This window comes from Neoarius graeffei, chromosome 27 (genome assembly GCF_027579695.1).
Source record: "Neoarius graeffei isolate fNeoGra1 chromosome 27, fNeoGra1.pri, whole genome shotgun sequence".
Classification (NCBI taxonomy): Eukaryota; Metazoa; Chordata; class Actinopteri; order Siluriformes; family Ariidae; genus Neoarius; species Neoarius graeffei.
This window is the reverse complement of record NC_083595.1, coordinates 51,459,682-51,476,920: the sequence shown is the minus strand read 5'-3', so window position 1 is coordinate 51,476,920 and position 17,239 is coordinate 51,459,682. Positions and strand designations below refer to the sequence as shown.

The 17,239-nt window shown below is 46.7% G+C and overlaps 1 protein-coding gene across 1 annotated transcript in view; it reads right to left on the bottom strand.

Moving 5' to 3' along the window:
• Positions 1–17,239, bottom strand: part of lrp3 (low density lipoprotein receptor-related protein 3) — a 53,595-nt gene that overhangs the window by 17,095 nt on the left and 19,261 nt on the right. Inside the window, exon 5 of the mRNA XM_060911889.1 lies at positions 591–985. Within this exon, the coding sequence (XP_060767872.1) occupies positions 591–985 (395 nt within the window). The remainder of the gene's footprint in view (positions 1–590; positions 986–17,239) is intronic.

Genomic DNA, 17,239 nt, shown 5'->3' with positions numbered 1-17,239 from the left:
AGTTTTTAGTTCATCCTCAGTTGGTTCAGCAACACGCTCCGCCATTTTGTTTTTCTCTACTCACGGTATATGAGCTGATATCCTAGTAGTAGAGTAGCCAGAGCATGCAATTGGTCATATCCACTGAATGTGGACACACACACACACACACACACACACACACACACAGCCATTTTATCCAGATTTACGCCTTGAATTTCCACAATTTAAAAAAAATCAAACAAACCCCCCCCACAAACTATAATTTCAAAACAAGAACATAAAATCTATATAAATAAACTATTGTATAAATAATGTATATAGAAGTGAATATTTAAGTTTATTGGTATCCAAATTTAGTCCTGAATTGAGTCTCCCAACAATTTGTGTAAAACAATTAATTAATTGGTCAGTTAGTCAGGTTTTTTTTTGTTGTTGCTGGATTTAGTCTCTAAATGTCCCTGATTTATATAAAATAAAACATACAATAAACCAGACAAATGCTTTTAAAACATCTATCTATCTATCTATCTATCTATCTATCTATCTATCTATCTATCTATCTATCTATCTATCTATCTATCTATTTTGTGGAATATATTTTAAAGAACCTGTGTGTCCAGGAACCAGGTGCAGTAGAGGTCAGTGCCTGTGCTGCGGTTTGGCCGGAAGAAATCGGGCGAGGCGAACATGCCGTAGAAGTTGGCCAGCCGTTTTCCACACACCATATCAGGACACTGAGCCTCATCAGAGCCGTCAGGGCAATCGTGCACACCATTACAGCGGAGCGCTGAGGGCAGGCAGCGAGTTGACTGGGTAAGGCTGCACTCCAGTGTACCCTGAGCACACAGGCTGGCCTGGGCGGGCGTGGGAGGGCCAATGCAGTTCCTCTCATCCGTGTTGTCTCCGCATTCGTCCAGTCCATTACAGCGCCAGGAGCGCGGCACACATTTCCCATTACCACACAGATACTCATCACTCTCACAACTACTCTCTCCCAGACGACCTGGAGAGAGAGAGAGAGAGAGAGAGAGAGAGAGAGAGAGAGAGGGGAACACACACAGAGAGAGAGAAACACAGAGAGAGAGAGAGAGAGAGAGAGAGAGAGAGAGAGAGAGAGAAACACAGAGAGAGAGAGAGAGAGAGAGAGAGAGAGAGAGAGAGAGAGAGAGAGAGAGAGAGAAACAGAGAGAGAGAGAGAGGGAAACACAGAGAGAGAGAGGGAAAGAGAGAGAGAGAGAGACTTTTGCCTTTTAAAACATTGAATTATTTCAATGTTCCATTTGTGTTCTTATCTACTAAAAGTAAAACTTAAAAATATAGAAGAAAAAGTGCATTTGTAAACATTCATGACTACAACTCATCAAATCTATTACACAAGGACCCTTCTCTATAAAAAAAAAAATTCTCACACACACACATACACAATATGTAATTAAAAATTAGATTTAAAAAAACTAAAGAAGTTAAAAATTAAGAGCCAGTGAACCGTCCCCTTCAAGTGAACATAAAACCTGTCTAATACCCCACAAATCTATAAAAAAAAAAAAACATGTTCGGGTTGTTGGACATGTAAAAAGCATGTTCTACTCGGAGATGAGCTGTATCTAACCCTTTCAAGCTCTGCACCACATCAGTCCATTTGTGTTCTTATCTACTAAAAGTAAAACCTAATAAAAATATAGAAGAAAAAGTGCATTTGTAAACATTCATTACTACAACTCAAACTCAGCCTTGCATCTGGTTTTTCCTGCTCTTCCATATTGCTAATTTTGCACTTCCAAGTAGAAAATTAATTAAAACCAGAGTCTGTCTTTTTTTTATTGTATATTTTGGCCCAAAAATAAGCAAAGGAACAGAAAATTTCTCCTCCAAATTTTCCACCAACTCTTTCAGTACTCTAAACAGACCCACTAGGCGAGGACAAAGAGACACTAAATGTTCTAAAGTTTCTTGTTGGTTACAAAAGAGACGTCCCTCCCCAGTGCTTGGATCCAGGTGAACCTTGTGTCTGTTTGTAGCCATTGCTCCATGGATAATCCTCCACTGGAGGTTAGCCATCCGTTTTTCAACAGGCGGCTTGTATAAAATCCGCCAGCAGCCTTTAGGCGTGCAGTCTGAAGTAAAAACCTGGATCTACCTCGACTCCCTGACTTTGGCCAGAGAGCGAATGTTCAGTATTTTCACACAGCTGTGGTAGAGCTGCTTCTTCCCGCAAGAGCTGAAGTTGCCCAACACTGGTGTTTTCAGGGACAGAAGCAGCCCGCTCTCCTCTCACCACTCCTTAACAGTAGGCCTGGCGCTTAGTGTGGGAAAGATGTAGTCTTGAGCCTCATGCCATTGATCAATTAGGGTATAGTTTAGTGTGTATAACCTCAGCGGTACAGTCAGGGACTCCCAGACGTCCTCCACCATCTTCCTCAGCACCCTGGAAGACCTGATGTTAACGACTCTACCAAGGCTTTCCGGAGACGTTCTTATAAGATGGCCAAGTTTAACAATGCCAGCCTCGACAAACTTTGCTCTTAAATGATGTGGAGGAAAGCATAGTAGATGTGAAGTAGTTATTGTGGAACAGTGGCTCCTCAAAGATCCACATTCCAGGTCTGAGGTCAGCGGTCCTTGTGAACTTGAATGTCCTCCATGCTTCAAGCACTGAGTTATAGAAAGGCGTTATTTCAGTCAGGTCAACTTCAGAAGATCTTAGAAGAAACAGCTGTTTGCCCAGTCCCGGCTGGCCAGCCTTCCTCAGAAGCAGCTGAGCAGAGGTCAGCCAGCAATAGCCAGAGCCATATAGTAGCCTCCGTGCCATCTGCAGTCTGAAAGCGGCGAGTCTTGAGAGGATGTCCATAAGACCGTGCCCTCCTTCTGCTACAGGAAGATACAGAACCGGTACCTTCAGCCAATGTTGACCTGACCAGAAGTAGTTCACCAGGAGCTGCTGTACGTCCTTCACGACACCTGGTGGTAGCACTAAGACGATCAGTCTATGCCAAAGAGAAGAGGCGACCAGGTTATTAGCTATCAGTACTCTTCCCCTGTAGGACAGCTGGGGAAGCAACCATTTCCACTTAGACAACTTGGCATCCACTTTCTCCAGCACTCCCTCCCAGTTCTGTTTTTGGAAGTCCTCACACCCTAGGTACACTCCTAGAACTTTGATGCCTCTTTTCCCCCACCTTAGGTTCCCAGGAAGATCAGGGATGTCTCTTACGCTCCACTGACCTATCAAGCAGGCTTCACATTTGTCCCAGTTTACTTTAGTGGAGGAAGCTTTTTCATACACCACCAGGCTTTCTTTAAGTCCCTGGGTATCTCTCTGATCTTGGAAAAAAACACTGACATCATCTGTATACATACATGTCAACCTATACGGAATGTCCGTATTTTATACGGATTTGATTCAATAAACGTAGTATACGGGCATATAAATAAAGTTATACGGATTCTTTAAAAAAAACTTCAATATTTATTTAGAGCTATAATCAATTCCCACGATGATAAAAGAGTGCATAACATTTACAAACATACCGTACACCACAGCCAGCCAGTAAAGAGTCTTATGAAATCGCGCGTTATCTTGTGGTAGCGAGACTTCGTTCCACTTTTGATCATGCGCACACCGCATTGCGAGAATCCCACCAACCGTGAAGTCATAGACATATAAACATAGACGCCGCCTTCTGCGTAGAATCATACGTCATCCTCGCCGCCATATTGGATGTGGCAAAGTGGAGATTCTTCAGCCGTCTCTGGTATAGCGTCTAGACAGTAGCCGAGAATAAAGATGCCTCATTCATGTGCTGCGTTTAACTGTACCAACAGGTTTACCGTCCAAACGAGATCACATGGGATTACCTTTCACAGGTGAGACTGGAAAAATACTTTTCATTGTATTTGGTCATTATAACGTAATTTTACGAACAGATTTTTCTGACTTTGTGGCTAATATGAAGTCTCGCGCATAATAGCCGCTCGGTGAAACCTGTCTCCAAACAACGAAGTATTTCCTTCGTAACTACGCTGATAACACTTTGTGTTTTTGTCAAACATTGGAGCTTTGTATTCATTCTGAAGGTTTATTGTTATTAATATTGAATAAAAAGTAACTGGGATATATCATTGTTAATTATCATTCAAATTTTAGGTAAATTATTTTAATTTGCATCTTATACGGATTTTATAAGGGAAATACGGATTTTGGAGGTTGGTTATACAGGTTTGATTGACCAAAGGTTGACATGTATGTGTATAAGCTGATACGGCTACAGAGCGGCTCGGAGCCAGCTCTGGGAGACAAACCCTGTAACCTGTTCCTCAGCCTACACAGGAGAGGTTCAATAGCAAAACTGTAGAGCTGGCCTGAGATAAGGCAGCACTGTCTGATCGCTCTCCGAACTGGTACAGGGCAGCTCAACCCTCCCCCCACCTTCGCTAAACAACAAGCCTGATTGTACAGCAGTTTTACCCAAGATAAAAAACTCCCCCCAATTCCCAAAGCCTGCAGAGTAGGAAAAAGAAAACCATGATCTACACGATCAAAAGCCTTTTCTTGAACAATGGATATAATATCAACATTTACATTATATAACTTAAACATCAAAACCATCTTGCATTAAAAAGAAATGATCAAACACTGATCTGTCTGGGATACAATAAGATTGATCTGCACCAATTAATAACTCAATAAGTTTTTTAATCTGTTTGATAAAACCTTTGAAAGGATTTTATAGTCCGAGCATAAAAGTGCTACGGGTCTCCAGTTCTTTAGCAGGGCCAGGTCTCCCTTCTTAGGCAGCAGTGAGAGAACTGCTCGCCTACAGGAAACTGGAAGTCTTCCTTTTTTCTCATCTCATTATCTGTAGCCGCTTTATCCTGTTCTACAGGGTCGCAGGCAAGCTGGAGCCTATCCCAGCTGACTACGGGCGAAAGGCGGGGTACACCCTGGACAAGTCGGGAGGTCATCACAGGGCTGACACATAGACACAGACAACCATTCACGCTCACATTCACACCTACGCTCAATTTAGCCCATGTTTACATTAGACCGTATCAGCGGATCATCAGATTAACGTTTTTAAAACGATTAGTGTGCACACAGCAACACCAATACACGATTTGCGTGCACACAGCAATACCAATACACGGATACGCTCAGCTCCGCAGGCATCCTGCGCTCCAAATCACTCCGCCCTGAACAGCGAGTGCCCTCTGGAGGGTGCGCACTCCGGCCTTGCGCAGCTCACAGAGCGCGCGAGTGAAGCGCACAAGCTGTGATTCGGGACTGAGCCGCTGTGTGTGTGATCCCAGCGCATATCACTTACCACTTGCAAGTGGAAAGATGGTAAGCCTAAAGACAATCATAACTACACAATGGGCAGTATTTGCATCAGTATTTGCAGTATTTTCATACTTTTATACTCTTTAATGAAAGGTGATACAAGGCGGAAGTCCGCGCCGTTTTTCAGCAGTCGCGTCACATGACCAACGCCAGCGAATCAGGAAGGTGGATGTCACAGTGACGTTGTCCAATGAGATGCCAGCTAGAGCTCAGCACAGCGTATCTGCGTATTCTGAATGTTTACACAGCACCGGAGCTGACACGATCTGGATTGAATACGTGGACGCTGGCGGATTCCTGTTTCCCGGCGTTTTAATGTAAACGGACAGTGCATCCGCGAAGAAAACGAGACAGATACGGTCTAATGTAAACGTAGCCTTAGAGTCACCAGTTAACCTAACCTGCATGTCTTTGGACTGTGGGGGAAACCGGAGCACCCGGAGGAAACCCACGCGGACTCGGGGAGAACATGCAAACTCCACACAGAAAGGCCCTCGCCGGCCACAGGGCTCAAACCCAGGACCTTCTTGCTGTGAGGCGACAGCGCTAACCACTACACCACCGTGCCGCCCGTCTTCCTTTTTTAAAACGTCTAAAAGGTCCTGTCCCAGTATTGTCCAGAAGTGCTTAAAAAATCTGAAGAAGAGACCATGTAGTCCTGGAGCCCTGCCTGGTGCCATCTGAGACACCGCAGCAGTCAGTTCATCCAAAGTGATATCTGTGTTCAGTTAATCTTGGTCCTCTGAACTCAGTTGAGGAAGCCCCTGCAGAAGCTCTGCAGCAGAGTTCATATCGCAGCTGGCTGCTCTGAACAGTTCTGTATAAAAGTCCACTGCAAGCTTCCTCATTACCCCTATTCCACCAAATCAGTTCCAGGGCTGGTTCGGGGCCAGTGCTGGTGCTGGTTCACAACTCGTTCAACTTGTGAGCCACCTGAGAACCAGTTTGCTTTTCCATAGCTCGGGGTGCTAAGGGGAGCCACGTCATTACGTCGCTGTATACGTCAGTTACGTCACTGTCAGTTACGTTGCTGCGTTTGCATAAACCTTGGTGCGAACATCGAAGCAACAACAACATGGAGAAGAAGAAGCAGCAACAACAACAATAATGGATGACTTCGCGTTTGTACAGCTGCTGCTTCTTGTCGCTTAAAAATGGCAACCTTTCGCGGTCTTGTTATTGTTGTCGGTCTTAACAACTCTGATGTAAGCGGTTCTTTCCTCTGGCCCAGCAGAGAGTTGGTGCTAGCCTGGAACTGGTTTTTCTGGCCCCAGAGCCAGTTCTTTGTCAGTGGAAACAGAAAACCCGGTTCCAAACTAAGCACTGGCCCCGAACCAGCCCTAGAACTGCTTTGGTGGAAAAGGGGCACATCTCACCTGGGTCCGTGGTGAGGTTTCCATCAGGGAGAAGAAGACAGACCATTTGTTTCTTTGGAACCACAGATTTCTCCAAGTTAAAGAAAGATGTTGGTGCATCCATGTCTTGAAGCTTGGTAAAGCGTGCTCAGACTAATGCTCCTTTAGCTGTGTCCTGCGGGAGAGAGCTGAGTTCCTGTCTTTTGAAGTTCAGGTCATCGTTTTTTTGCTGACCAGATTTTCTAAGTCCCTTATTTCTTTTTCCAGTTTCTGGACAGCTCTCTTGATTTTTGTTGTGGAACAAGATGAGTACTGTACTGCTGACAGAAAACTCTAATTCAAGCCTTTCCTACCTCCCACCACTGAGTGAGTGAAGGAAAGGTGTCTTTCCCAGATTGCTAGTAGGTCCAAAATAATTTAAAATTTTCACAAAAATTAAAATCGCGTAATAATTTAACATTAAAATGCCAAAAGGACTTTGGTTTTCCAGTGGGAGATAAAAAAAGCTCCATTGAATCTAAATGATGATCCGTAAAAACAACAGAAGAGATTTGACAGTCAATAACTCTTGAGGTAAAAGTAGCAGAAATATAAAATCTGTCCAGTCTTGCGGCACCGACTCTGCCATCAGATATCTTAACCCAAGTGTACTGTTGGACTGAAGGGTGCTTCATCCTCCACACATCAACCACATCAGCTTTCTTTGAAACATTAGATAAAATGGAGGAGGACTGAATGTGCGGCTCTTCTCCAGTTCTGTCTAAAATAAAATCTATGCAACAGTTCCAGTCTCCCCCCATTAAAACACACCAATAAAGGTGAAAAAAGCCCAAAAATATCTTTTAAAAAAAAAAAAAAACACTCCCCTGGATCATTACTATTTAATTTTTCCTTTAATAAGTTAAACACCCCTTCACGCTCAGAGCCCTGGTTTGATGCATAAACATTAATAAAACTAAAGGTAAAATCCTGTATTTCAGCCTTCACCATGAGAACTCTGCCTTTCATGAACTCTGTACTGTACTTGACATGATGTTTATATCTAAAAAAGGAGAAAATAAAATAGCGACCCCGGCACTAAAATTCGTCCCATGGCTAAGAACATATTGCCCTTCCACCAGGTCCACTTCGTTTAAATCATCACTGTGTGTTTCCTGTAGTAAAACAACATCTAACCTTTTTTTGCCTGATTACTTCAGTTAATAAAGCTCTTTGCTGTGCATCTCTTCCCCCACTTATATTTAGAGAGGCTACTCTTAAACCCTGGATGTAGAAAGATGAAAGACAGAGCAGTAAAGAACCAGACAGAGAAAACCAGCAGAGATGAAACACCCGGTGTTATGCAGTCATTGAAAACTTTTATTTTATGAGCTTCATTTTCTTAACCATTCTGCTTTTAGATTCTTTTAGACCTTTCCTCAGACCAGTGACATGTTTCTTTAGACGATAACGCTTCTTTCCATCCAATAAGTCCGTGTCAACAGCTCTTTGAAGAGCTGTAACTGATTTAATAAACTTTTCAACATTGGGAAAATAGTCTTTAGCATTCACTTTTTTACCAAACGTCTCATCCAGAAAACTATTAATTTCCTCGAGCGAGTACATTTCTTCGCTTTGAGAAATACTTTCTGCTACAAAGGCGCTGTCAGAGTCAGAGTTATACTCCATGTCAGTCATACTGTTCCCCATGACAACCATCCGACTTCATCACCTCCTCTGCCTCACTGTCGGGTCTAACGTTCAGTAACTCAACCTCGTGTAAAACCGGACACTCTGCATCCTGCTGAGATCTCCCCATACCGACCTCCCCCTGCTCCGTCCTGCTCTGTTCAGCCTCCATCAACTCCAATGAAACACTACTACCAGCATCCGTAGCCCCAGGCACGGAGCTACCGGACTCAACTTGAGCGGGCGGAGCAGATTCAGATGACGCTAGCCAACTGCTGTTCACCTCCCCACTATCAGTCACATCAGCCACACCACTGCTCCCCTCCCCACCATCCGTCACAACAGCCAGACCACTGTTTACCTCCCCACCATCCATCATAACAGCGACACCACTACCCCCCTCCCCACTGGCTGTCACAACAACCACACCGCTGTCAGTCTCCGCAGCCACACTGCTGCCCCCCTCCACGCTGTCAGTCTCCGCAGCCACACTGCTGCCCCCCTCCACGCTGTCCGTCTCTGCAGCCACACCGCTGCCCCCCCTCCACGCTGTCAGTCTCCGCAGCCACACCGCTGCCCCCCCTCCACGCTGTCAGTCTCCACAGCCACACCGCTGTCAGTCTCCGCAGCCACACCGCTGCCCCCCCTCCCTGCTATCAGTCACACTGCTTCCCCTTTCCTCACGAACAGTTCCAGCGGTAGCAGCCGGCTCTGCTACACGCTGTCTGTGAGGACAAGCGACCCACTTGTGACCACAACAGGATGAAGGCTATAAAAACACTGCTTGCTGCAATAAAGTGTAAGGAATAAATCCAGAGTAAAGCCACGGACTGTGAAGCAGATTTATTTGTGTATTGAATTCCTTTAACAAGGTGACTTATTTGTAAGCAAAAATTTGTGCACCCTTGGCCAAATATTACTCTTTTGTTGATTTTTAAAGTGAACACAAGAAGAAATAAAAACAACCTGTGCATCAAACTATTACAAAAAAAAAACAAAAAAAACCCACAAAGCTTTACTGCAAATGTTAAAGCACAGTATGGCAGCGGGGGCATGGTCAAGGGCCGGTTTGTGAATGGAGAGCGAAGCCGGGGAAGGTGAGTGGCAAAGTGGAAGCACCTGTTGTGAATTAATGTGCTGTCTGTGTGTGTAGTGAGAGGGAGCAGAGAGCATAGACACAAACATAGACGCCGCCTTCTGCGTAGAATCATATGTCATCCTCGCCGCCATATTGGATGTGGCAAAGTGGAGATTCTTTAACCGTCTCTGGTATAGCGTCTAGACCAGAGGTGGGCAAACTACGGCCCGCGGGCCACATCCGGCCCGTTGGCGTTTTTAATCCGGCCCGCGGAAGACAATCATATAAACGCGATTGAGCAGATCTATAAACTATAAGCGTCAGTGTTCTCACGTAGACAGGTGTTCTAGAGATCCGTCTTTCCAGTCAGTCGTATTCACGCGAGATTACATTTGCAGAGTGGTGCAGCGCGTGCCATGGAAAGTCATTCTGGCGCCCGTGCCACTGATTATCTCGAGAACGCAGGATAAAACTTTACAATGAGTGGTCCTAAAAAAAGAAAAGTGGACAGCGAGTGCAGGGTGTTCAATAAAGAATGGACAACTTTTTTTTTTTGCTGAAGTCCGATCAAAGGCTGTATGCTTTATTTGCGAAGAAACCGTTGCAGTTTTAAAGGAATATAACATCAAACGGCACTTTTCCTCCAAGCATGCTAATTATGCTAACAACCAGTCAGCGCAAGCACGGACGAATACAGCTCAGCGGTTGCTGAGTGAATGTGAGTATTAACTCATTTATGTCCCTGTCTGCTATTATGAGCAGCTGACCTTGCTTCTGCTTATATCTGTTCCTGGACTTTTGCCTGTGGAGGTTATTCTGATCTATGAGTGGCCTTTTGGAATATGAAAACCTGTTTGGAACCTGTGTTTAGATTTTTTGAGGACTGGAAATATTTCAGTAAGTGACTTTGAACCTGAAAACCAGTTTGGAGTTTTTTGCTTTCTTGAGCCATTTTGTTTGATTTTGTGGGCTGGATGGATCCAGTGCCAAACCACTGAACTGCAAACATGTTGGCATGGTGTGGTACCCAAACTGTTGAACTGCAAACATTTTGGAATGGTGTGGTATCTCTCCTACTAATGGTGGTTGGTTGTACTGGCAGGCTGGAAGTGGATGGTTAAAAAACAAACAAACAAACAAAAAAAAACACTCAGGTGTAAATCTACGAGTTCAGTGAAATGTACAAAAATGATATGTACTGATACGTAATTTAGTTCAATTTAATGATATGCAATTTAGTTGTATGTATAAAATGATACAAATACACTGGCATCCTACTCATCCTGGCAGCTCAAAGATGTAATTTAAGAATTAAGTGTGCTACTTTTCTTACTATCACGTGTGTGTGTGTGTGTGTGTGTGTGTATTACTTTTCTGGATGGATCCAGTGCCAATCTATTGAACTGCAAGCATTTTTCTGCTCTGCCTTTGTTGACTGAGAACTAAAATAAATGTCAATCTGATCTGCATTTGGGTCTCTGTCAGTGAAGGCCTTACAATAACACTAAAGCTTTTCCGGTTTATGTTCGATATGTATGAATTTGGTGTTGGCCCAGCCCGTCTGGCAAATTTCAAAAGTCAATGTGGCCCCTGAGCCAAAAAGTTTGCCCACCCCTGGTCTAGACAGTAGCCGAGAATAAAGATGCCTCATTCATGTGCTGCGTTTAACTGTACCAACAGGTTTACCGTCCAAACGAGATCACATGGGATTACCTTTCACAGGTGAGACTGGAAAAATACTTTTCATTGTATTTGGTCATTATAACGTAATTTTACGAACAGATTTTTCTGACTTTGTGGCTAATATGAAGTCTCGCGCATAATAGCCGCTCGGTGAAACCTGTCTCCAAACAACGAAGTATTTCCTTCGTGACTACGCTGATTGTTGTTAGTTGCTTAGCTAACTTTTCACATACTATGTAGGTTTCCCAAAAATAAAGAGATGAAAAAGCAGTGGGAGACAGCTGTGCGATGGGAAGGGTTTTCTGCTACTCCGTCATCCATGCTGTGCAGTGAACACTTCAGAACGGAGGATTTGGACAGAACAGGTCAGACAGTCAGGATCAGAGAGGGAGCTGTTCCTTCAGTCTTCAGTTTCCCAGCTCATCTCCATCGGGGAGGTGTAGAGTTATAAGCAGTGAGAATTAGAGAATACAGTGCCACACTATGATGAACGTTTCTGAACGCGTGATGAATGTTTTTAACCTTTCTGAATGTGAAGGAATCAGTGATGTAGTTTGTTTTGGTATGACGTTAGAACCTGGCCGAACTCAGTTTGGCGCTCATTCAGCTCACTTTATTCAGCGAGATCAGGTCTGTGTGGTGACTCAATAAATAAAACAGTACATTTTTATTTTCATTCACTATTTCCAGTTTTTCCACTATTTCCATCATTTATCATATTCAGTCTTGTAGGTTGGTTATTGTGGCCTCAGGTTTTGGTAGCTTGCTACGGTATGCTGACTGATTAGCTTACCTGAGCTATCTATCGCGTATCTGTCGCTAGTTTGCAGTGTACAGGGTATTTCGCACACTATTTATAACCATCACATTAAAAGTTATATGTGTTGTTTTGATGCCTGTTTGTTTCCCAAATATATACATGTGTGTCTTAATGGGTGAATAAAAGGCATCAAGTTAAATATTATTGTAGAAAGGGGCTTTATGAAGTTCAGTCCATTAACTTGCATTGGTTTACGGGGAAGATTTGCCACATCCAATATGGCGGACACTCTGACATATCCCCTCCTAGAACTGCCACCTTATTGTGGTGGAGGGGTTTGTGTGCTTGAATGATCCTAGGAGCTATGTTGTCGGGGGCATTATGCCCCTGTTAGGGTTTCCCAAGGCAGACAGGTCCTAGGTGACAGGCCAGACCAAGAGCAGTTCACCAAAAAACCCCTATGGAGAAAAAATCCAGGACCGTGACGTCGCCCGGTAGGACGCAGCCGGGGCCCCACCCTGGAGCCAGGCCCGGGGTTGGGGCTCGTATGCGAGCGCTTGGTGGTCGGGCCTTTGCCCATGGGGCCCGGCCGGGCTCAGCCCGAAGAGGCGACGTGGGCCCGACCTCCTGTGGGTTCACCACCCACAGAGGTAGCAGTAGGGGTTTGGTGCAGTGTGGATTGGGTGGCAGTCGAAGGCAGGGGCCTCGACGACCTGACCCCCGGACACAGCGGCTGGCTGTTGGGACATGGAATGTCACTTCGCTGGGGGGGAAGGAGCCTGAGCTTGTGCGGGAGGTTGAGAGGTACCGGCTAGAGATAGTCGGGCTCACCTCCACGCACAGCTTGGGCTCTGGAACCCAGCTCCTCGAGAGGGGCTGGACTTTCCACTTCTCTGGAGTCGCCCATGGTGAGCGGCGGCGGGCTGGTGTGGGCTTCCTTATAGCTCCCCAGCTCAGCCGCCATGTGTTGGAGTTTACCCCAGTGAACGAGAGGGTCGCCTCTCTGCGCCTTCGGATTGGGGAGAGGGCTCTTGCTGTTGTTTGTGCCTACGGGCCAAATAGCAGTATAGAGTATCCGGCCTTCTTGGAGTCCCTGGGAGAGGTACTGAGGGGTGCTCAGACTGGGGACTCCATTGTGCTACTGGGGGACTTCAATGCTCACGTGGGCGATGACAGTGACACCTGGAGGGGCGTGGTTGGGAGGAACGGCCTCCCCGATCTGAACCCGAGTGGTGTTTTGTTATTGGACTTCTGTGCTAGTCACAGTTTGTCCATAACGAACACCATGTTCGAGCATAGGGGTGTCCATAAGTGCACGTGGCACCAGGACACCTTAGGTCGGAGGTCGATGATCGACTTTGTAGTCGTGTCATCTGATCTCCGACCCTATGTCTTGGACACTCGGGTGAAGAGAGGGGCTGAGTTGTCAACTGATCACCACCTGGTGGTGAGTTGGATCCGCTGGCGGAGGAGGAAGCTGGACAGACCTGGCAGGCCCAAACGTATGGTGAGGGTCTGCTGGGAACGTCTGGCCGAGCACTCTGTTGGGGAGGTCTTTAACTCCCACCTCCGGGAGAGCTTTTCCCAGCTTCCGAGGGAGGCGGGGGACATTGAGTCTGAGTGGACCATGTTCTCTACCTCCATTGTGGACGCAGCTGTTCGGAGCTGTGGCCGCAAGGTCTCCGGAGCCTGTCGTGGCGGCAATCCCCGAACCCGGTGGTGGACACCGGAAGTAAGGGATGCCGTCAAGCTGAAGAAGGAGTCCTATCGGGCCATGTTGACCTCCGGGACTCCTGAGGCAGCCGACGGGTATCGGCAGGCCAGGCGTGCTGCAGCTCGGGCAGTTGCGGAGGCAAAAACTCGGAACTGGGAGGAGTTCGGGGAGGCCATGGAGAAGGACTATCGGTCGGCCTCGAAGAAATTCTGGCAAACCGTCCGGCGCCTCAGGAGGGGGAAGCAGTACTCTGCCAACACTGTTTACAGTGCGGGTGGGGAGCTGTTGACCTCGACTGGGGACATTGTCGGGCGGTGGAAGGAATACTTTGAGGATCTCCTCAATCCCACCGTCATGTCTTCCACTGAGGAGACTGAGGCTGATGACTCAGAGGTGGACTCGTCCATTACCCAAGCCGAAGTCACTGAGGTGGTTTGCAAGCTCCTCGGTGGCAAGGCACCGGGGGTGGATGAGATCCGCCCTGAGTATCTCAAGTCTCTGGATGTTGTGGGGCTGTCTTGGTTGACACGCCTCTGCAACATCGCGTGGCTGTCGGGGACAGTGCCTCTGGAGTGGCAGACTGGGGTGGTGGTCCCTCTTTTTAAGAAAGGGGACCGGAGAGTGTGCTCCAATTATAGGGGAATCACACTTCTCAGCCTCCCAGGGAAAGTTTACTCCAGGGTACTGGAGAGGAGAATTCGACCGATAGTCGAACCTCGGATCCAGGAGGAACAATGCGGTTTTCGTCCTGGTCGCGGAACACTGGACCAGCTCTATACCCTTCATAGGGTGCTCGAGGGTTCATGGGAGTTTGCCCAACCAGTCCACATGTGCTTTGTGGATCTGGAGAAGGCATTCGACCGTGTCCCCCGTGGTATTCTGTGGGGGGTGCTTCGGGAGTATGGGGTTCGGGGCTCTTTGCTAAGGGCTGTCCGGTCCCTGTACGAACGGAGCAGGAGTCTGGTTCGCATTGCCGGCAGTAAGTCAGACCTGTTCCCAGTGCATGTTGGACTCCGTCAGGGCTGCCCTTTGTCACCGGTTCTGTTCATAATTTTTATGGACAGAATTTCTAGGCGCAGCCAGGGGCCGGAAGGAATCCTGTTTGGGAACCACAGGATTTCATCTCTGCTTTTTGCGGATGATGTTGTCCTGTTGGCTCCTTCAAACCAGGACCTTCAGCATGCACTGGGGCGGTTTGCAGTCGAGTGTGAAGCGGCTGGGATGAGAATCAGCACCTCCAAGTCCGAGGCCATGGTTCTCGACCGGAAAAGGGTGGCTTGCCCTCTCCAGGTTGGTGGAGAAGTCCTGCCTCAAGTGGAGGAGTTTAAGTATCTCGGGATCTTGTTCACGAGTGAGGGAAGGATGGAGCGTGAGATCGACAGGCGGATCGGTGCAGCCTCCGCAGTGATGCGGTCGCTTTACCGGTCCGTCGTGGTGAAGAAGGAGCTGAGCCAAAAGGCGAAGCTCTCAATTTACCGGTCGATCTACGTTCCGACTCTCACCTATGGTCATGAGCTTTGGGTAATGACAGAAAGAACAAGATCGCGGATACAAGCGGCTGAAATGAGTTTCCTTCGCAGGGTGGCTGGGCGCTCCCTTAGAGATAGGGTGAGAAGCACAGTCACTCGGGAGGAGCTCGGAGTAGAGCCGCTGCTCCTCCACATCGAGAGGAACCAGCTGAGGTGGCTCGGGCATCTTTTTCGGATGCCTCCTGGACGCCTCCCTGGGGAGGTGTTCCAGGCATGTCCCCCCGGGAGGAGGCCCCGGGGAAGACCCAGGACACGCTGGAGGGACTATGTCTCTCGGCTGGCCTGGGAACGCCTCGGTGTTCTTCCCGAGGAGCTGGCCGAGGTGTCTGGGGAAAGGGAAGTTTGGGCTTCCATGCTTAGACTGCTGCCTCCGCGACCCGGTCCTGGATAAGCGGAAGAAGACGAGACGAGACGAGACGAGACTCTGACATATCCCAGCAACGGGGCCACCAGCTCAATGCGGCGTCTATGTTTATATGTCTATGGCAGAGAGTCCTTGGTCTTCTGGCTGGAATCACACCTGTGCATTGGTGTAGAAAAATGTATTTAATTCTGCTGAAAAGTGCGTTTTCAACTCAAACCAAAAGGTACTCTGATCCCGCCTGCCTGTTATTCAGCGTCCACCGTAATCAGGGAAACGTTACACAGTTATTTTGTATTTGGTGATCTTAAAAATAAACCAGTAATTGTGGAATGTGCAAAGCGTTTGGACACTTTACCGGGTTTGGACTCAGGTGAAGAACCGTCACTCGAAAGAAAAACAATTCTCAGACTCTTCAAACCCTGGACTAAGACTCAGCAACCACCTGCTCCTCTCAGCAGATGACTGAGGATCTGAAACTGAATCTCATTAATGCCTATGAGGCAGGAGAAGGCTACAAAAGCACTTCCAGCTCACAATTTCCACTGTCTAAAATATCATTAAGATCAGGCAACATCTTCAAGACTAGGAACATTTCCTGGGAAGAAAAGCACAACACAATCCCTATAAAACACTCAGGACCTGCAGGAAGCTTTAGCGCACACAGGCGTGGTGGTGCACGTGATCTGCATGGAAGAGTCAGCAGAAGGAAACCTTACCTCAAGTTAACTTGGAAGCTCAAGTATGAAAATGAAAGACAGTTTGCTGGCGAACGACTGAACTAAAGTAGATTCTGGAAGGCGGGGCTTTGTGTACATGTATAAAAGGCAGGGTCAAGGAGTAAATAAGTCATTCCAATATTTTTGTGTTTAAATGTAATAACAGTTAATCAGCATTATCAAAGGAATATTATGTAGATAGAAGGATTTCTTGGAAACAGATTTTCTACACGGGCGGCACGGTGGTGTAGTGGTTAGCGCTGTTGCCTCACAGCAAGAAGGTCCGGGTTCGAGCCCCGTGGCCGGCGAGGGCCTTTCTGTGTGGAGTTTGCATGTTCTCCCCGTGTCCGCGTGGGTTTCCTCCGGGTGCTCCGGTTTCCCCCACAGTCCAAAGACATGCAGGTTAGGTTAACTGGTGACTCTAAATTGACCGTAGGTGTGAATGTGAGTGTGAATGGTTGTCTGTGTCTATGTGTCAGCCCTGTGATGACCTGGCGACTTGTCCAGGGTGAACCCCGCCTTTCGCCCGTAGTCAGCTGGGATAGGCTCCAGCTTGGCTGCGACCCTGTAGAACAGGATAAAGCGGCTAGAGATGATGAGATTTTCTACACAAAAATATCATTTTAAAAATTTGTTTTAGTGCTACGGATGTGATGTCTTGGAAACGGTTCTTATCCGACTGGTGAGATCACAGGATTGTAGCTAACTGTGGGATTAAAACAAGTGGAACAGGATTTAAGAATAAAATGAGATCAAATGAAGGAAAATACACACTTATACTGATAAATTAATTAACAGTTATTCCATGAAATCGAGTCGTACATGAACTAATAGCTGATGAGTCGCGTAGCACCGAGTTGCCTATAATCCATGTACGATGAGATTGAGTGGAATAACTGTTTTATTCTATCCACATTCACTGGATTTTGAGAAACAGAGCATTTTTATTTTTTGCAAATTCTATAAATAAAAACTTTATACAAAAACGTCCGACAAAATAATTTCTGCTTAGAATGTGAACAAACCGACGACATGACAGGAGCAATTTATGA